The 5,581-nt window shown below is 35.4% G+C and overlaps 1 protein-coding gene across 1 annotated transcript in view; it reads left to right on the top strand.

The window, feature by feature from the left end:
- Positions 1–5,581, top strand: part of OTOG (otogelin) — a 104,784-nt gene that overhangs the window by 67,831 nt on the left and 31,372 nt on the right. The window contains 2 exon segments of the mRNA XM_019474491.1: positions 4,588–4,705; positions 5,403–5,482. Coding sequence (XP_019330036.1) covers positions 4,588–4,705; positions 5,403–5,482 — 198 coding nt within the window.

Raw genomic sequence — 5,581 nt, 5'->3', positions numbered from 1 at the left:
AAGCAGAGTTTTGCTGCTATTATAAATAGAACTAATTCTAAAGCAAATTTTGTTCCTACTAGATTTTTTTGCAATCTTTGGGAAAAGTAGCAAAACAGAAAAAAGTGTCAGGTGAGAATGAAAATCCAAATACTTAATTTTTTTTTCATTATGTTTAAAACCTTTATTTTAAATACAACCCTTTATTAACATTAGAACATTCCACATTTTAGGGTTTTTTTTAAAGTAAATAGCCATTTTTTGAGCATAGCATGAAATTATTCATAATATGCATATTCTGAGAATGGCAAATTTTGTCCCTATGAGGTGAGAGTCAGCATAGAAAAAAAACGCAGGATGGACTTGTGAACAGTAGGAATTGTCAACGCACAGAAACATGGCCAAGTTACTAAGAAAAGTTGTTGTGACTCAACAGAACACCACAGTGTTCTTTTCAATGATAAAATATTAAAATTCTTCATTAAATGGTAGTAACTGTTCTCATTACCACAGAATTATTTTTGAAAGCCACGAAGACTGAAAATCATAAGTTACAGGGAACAAAATGCTTCTCTGATGTCCAAGCAAGTGAGAAAACAATGGAGTTGGAGAATAACTTTTAATATATTGTCTTTGGCAATGCATATACCTGCATTCATACAAAAACTTTCTGCAGTACTGTAACACGTCGATATGCTCAGCTCCTGTTAGGTAAAAGAACTGTGGGCTCAGTTGGCATGTCAACTGGAGTGACTGTCATCCAGGGCATAATTTACCATTTTGTGAAGGATTTGCTGTGTCACCGAGCAGAAGACAAATGCTGGTAGACTTCATCAGGAGACACATTGTTATTTTCAAATGCCATGACAAACCCTTCTGAGGAACACGTGCCTGATACTAGAAGCTTGACTCATTGTCTGTAAACTGTGTATCATTCTTTTGTTGTGAGTGAACTGTACTGTTGCACAGAGTACAGTAAGCTCGTATTACTCATTGCTGGAGGGGGAATTTAAGTATTAAAAAAATGGGAAGCATGTGGTGGAGGTGGCTGATGAGCATCCTGGCTAGCATAAAACATTCGTGCTATGACACTGGTGAAATCCAGAGTTTCTGAGCTGTGGTAGTTTTGATCATGGAAATAGCAGCATTGTAGTAACAATAAAGCTGAGGTTGGTCTGGCATGGAAGTTAATGTCTAAAATCGATACAGAGAGTGAAAGGAATATTTCCCTCAGTTAGGGAGAGGGATGCTTAAATGGCTTTAAAGCACTTTGTTACTGCTTTTCCTTATACCCTAATGATTGTGGGTATTGGGATTATAGTTAATATACAGATGTACTAAAAAGAGGCAAAATAATCTATTATTTTAGCTAGGTATAGAGATACTTTATTGTTCTCTTGGCTTATTCTTGAATTCATGTTAGTTCAGAACATGGCTCTGTGCCTTTGTTTCTCCTCCCCTTCATTTTCTGTCTAATCTCTATTTAGTCTGAACTTTTTAAGCAGGAACTGCATCTTGCTGTGGTTTTTTGTAACAGTGGCTTGCACAGTCAATCAGCTAGGTCCTTGGGCTGCTTAGGCATTCCAGAAGTGATGCTGCCAATAGTGAAAACTTTAAATATGATGAATGACTGAACTGACATTCTCCTAATGCTGGAAAAGCATTTTCCCATAATTCATAATAAAGCACAGATTTCACTATATCTGATGGGTTTACTGAGACGTACTGAAAACTTTTGAGATACTGGAAACCAATTCATGCAATATATTATATTCAGCTCTTGCTGTGGTGATTTGGTCTGTTCTTTTATGTAATTTGCACACTAAAAAACCTAATACAGCTTGGCCCGGCATACTCAATTCTCTAAAATCCCTTGACTGGAAAATTACATGTCCATTGGTTCTACAGCTCTTCTTTGAAAACAATTTTTACGACCAGGTTAATGAATTCATCTGTTGTCCACACTTCTTTCTGCAGAAGTAGAGACAGAATTTGCAGGCAAGCATGACTTTGTTCGTTCTTGACTGAAAGTGGTGTTTATGAACCACTCAACAAATGCTATGCAGTTACGTAGAAATTCGCCCTATTTCCTACCAAGGCATGCAACACCAGCAGACTCTGTGAACTTAATCTGTAGGAAAGCTTGAGGAAAACATGGCAATCATTTTGTAAAAGTCTAAGTTTATTTGGAGAATGGGAGATGGTATGTTAATCCCAGCACTTGGAGGTGTTAATTCATGATCACTGTTCTGCTAAATTGAGAAATTAGCATTCTTTGTTGGGTTACAGTATGTGTTCTGCAAAGCTTGTGCCTTTATTGTGTTTGAAACTTCTTCTGTGATTAATGGTGAGCTTTGTGGCAAGAGTTAAAAGTTACGGATCTGTCTCTGTACTTGATCTAGGGTTGTCTGAAAATGAGATTTCCTAGAGTCCACTCAGATATACTGTTATTGCTGGTTATTACTACTGTTGGTGATTGCCTGTGCCAACAGGTCTCTGGTATGTTCTGTCTTTTTGTGATATATCTTCTTTTGTCCTTAAACCTTACCACTCTGACCTGTCAGTGCATACAAAATCCCATACATCAGTCAGCAAAATGTATGGAAATAATTCCCTTCCTCCGTTAGATTTTAGCAGCTTAAGTTGGTTTCACTAGAAGGGGTCACAGAAGAATTCAGTGACTTGTACTTAGCTTTTCATGGAGAATGTAACTTCATAAATGCATTTGTTACTGTCGTAAGAATCATGTTTTCAAAAGCAGTGATGTTACATCCTTAGAGTGACATGTAAAAAGGATAACACTAGATAGCAACATACACGCTCTTTTGTCTGACTTTGATTTATACCTTTGATTTAAGAGAATTATTTGTATTAAAAAAGAAGACATTAATGGTTAATAATGTCAGAGAGGTAATTACCTGTAAGTGCAGATGTCCCTGAATTGCAGGAAGAACAATTTCTTAGGATCTTCGCAGAAAAATTGAATGTCTTCAAGAAGATGTAAAAGAGCTACTCTCTTTGTATCTCAGTCAAGCGAAGATCAGCAAAACTTAAAAGAAAAAGACTTCAAAAGACCAAAAATGGAAACTTTTTCTAAGTAATAAGCATTTTCTTTCTGGTCATTAATGTAAACATTCTTTAAGAGCAGCTACTCTTTGTAGGCTCTGAACAACATAGCTCTAAGATCAGGTTTACCAATCCAGAGGGGACCCATATGTCATGATGGTGGTCTTCTGTAGGCATAAATATAAAGGAAGTGTCACTGTCCTGCCCTGCCTGCTACAGGAAGGAGCTGGGGTGGGTTGTCATAGTTCAGGTGCTGAAATCCAGATACAATCCGTAAGTCATGCAGGCATTGCTAGAGCCCCTGGGCTAATCTAGCATTGTGTGGGAAACCGTTCTGCATGCAGGTGGGGCAGGGTTGTAGTGAAAAAGAAAGCATAATACTGCATTTGAACATGCAAGTGCATGTTGCCCACACAATGATTGCCACAATTTTTTTCTTTCAGAGTTTATACTCAGTGTATTTCTTCTTTACATTAATTTTTTAAAATTCCTGCATAATTTAATAAGCACTGGAAGAATAGCTGATCCTTATTTCTGTTTATTCTCACTTTGAAGTCTAACTCTTCCTCTATCGGAATTTTTACTTTGGGTTTCAATTATGTGAATTTGAAGTCTTTCAATAAACACTGTGTAGATACCCTAAAGGCAGTTTGGGTTTGGGGGTTTTTTTGGTTGTTGTTTTTTTTTTAATTTACCATAGTGTTTCATTATTGGTACTATTTTGTCTGGTGAAGTATATGTTTTGAGTTAAATTTTGCAAGACTACGTCTCATCTCATCTGAGTTGCTTTCTTCGTTGTAGGAGAAGTTAGAATTTCAGATTCAAAATGTTTTGAGGTTTGAATTAATTTATCTTGGAGTGGCTATCTTATACTGCTTTTGAGAAGATCAACTGTTAAGATATATTGCTTTAAGGACACTAAATTGGCACAATTTCTGATTACTTTATTTGGAGTGGTGTTTGTTTTGGCTTTTAATATACAATTGTATCATACAAGTTATGTACACCTTTGTGCTATATCAGCAAATTTTACACATAAAGTAAACAAGTGTTATGATACTTCATGTTATAAAAAGTACCAGTGTATCCAATTGGTGCTTTTTATTTTAGTAGCAATAATTGTACTGAATCAACATAATCTTAATTTTGCATTTTGTTTGAATAACCAAGCATGTAGTTTCATTGTTGATATAGTTTTTAAAACTTAAAAACAACAGCTCTAACTTGCCTGGCTTTATTTTCAAGTGATTGTAATATTTAGTAAATGTGGCTAATTCAATGTCATATTTTATACTACAAAGAGTAAAACAGGCTGCAGAGCCAGCGCTCTTTAATATACTCTGCACAAACGTAAACTGTTTTTCTGTGTTTTAAAGACCTTAGCAGTTCAAAAAATAATTACCAATTTTATTTGTAGAGAATACAGGTAGAAACAGTAGGAGATTTAGAGCTGCAGTGAACTTAAAGCATGCCTCTTAGTGATATGTATCTGTGTGTGTTTCTAGAAATATATAAGAATAACAGATCTTCGTTGTTTTTCAGATGTCAAATTTAAATTTCTGTCCCGTTCTGCATGTGAATGGCATTATGATGCCTGTACAAGCCCTTGTTTCAAGACGTGCAGGGACCCTTTGGGAAAAAACTGTCAAGCAGTACCAAAGTAAGGATCTGTATTTTTATGGAGAATTATGTAATTTGGGTTTTATACTTATGCAGAATAATAAGAATATGAGGGACCAGATGTAGGCTCAGTATAGCAGGACTGTGTTCTTGTATAAGGAAGTAAGTGAAGGAGAAAAGAAATTGAATAAAACCTGCTGTGACAGCTACATGAAATTGACATTTCAGTTGTTAGGTAAGTATTGTCAGATTCTGGAATGACTAGTATATTTGTAACTTTCAAGGTGGGGGGTATTATAAAGTATTAACAGAGAAGTGATTACAAGTTTGTTTCAAATAGTTGTTCCCCTACTTTTTCATTATGGCATTGCAACAGCCATATCTGTCCTTGCCTTTTCCTCCCAGCTGGAATTTGTGCTAAATCTGGTAAAAGTGGCATTTGGATTTTGGTGTGTAAAGATGTTTGGTGTTTCTTAAGCAATAGCATTCAGTATTGAACCTGCGACCGTTCATTTCAAAGGCTGAGTATTGCGAAGTTCATGCCTTTGCTTAGATCTGAGTGAAAATGGAAGCCATGGCAATGACATTTTGAAGGAGTATACTGAGGTGATGAGATTTAAGTAGACAGTCTTATTCTATCTAAAAATACTTTATAAATAAATTCTGTTTTCCTAAAATTAAATGCTTGATCCAGAAGATACTGTTCAACTAGTTAATACTAATTGTTTTTCTTTTAGGGTGGAAGGATGCATCCCTGCCTGTCCTCTCAATATGTTGCTGGATGAAATTACTCAAAGATGCGTGTATTTTGAAGACTGTATGTTTGAAAATTTATATATATATTATGTATGATACTTAGCTTATTAATTTATTGGGTCTTTTAGGCAAATTTTCAAATATTGGTGCTTAAATTTGT

Source organism: Aptenodytes forsteri, unplaced genomic scaffold (assembly GCF_000699145.1).
Source record: "Aptenodytes forsteri isolate BGI_AS27 unplaced genomic scaffold, ASM69914v1 Scaffold8, whole genome shotgun sequence".
NCBI lineage: Eukaryota > Metazoa > Chordata > Aves > Sphenisciformes > Spheniscidae > Aptenodytes > Aptenodytes forsteri.
This window is presented reverse-complemented; position numbering and strand designations above follow the sequence as displayed.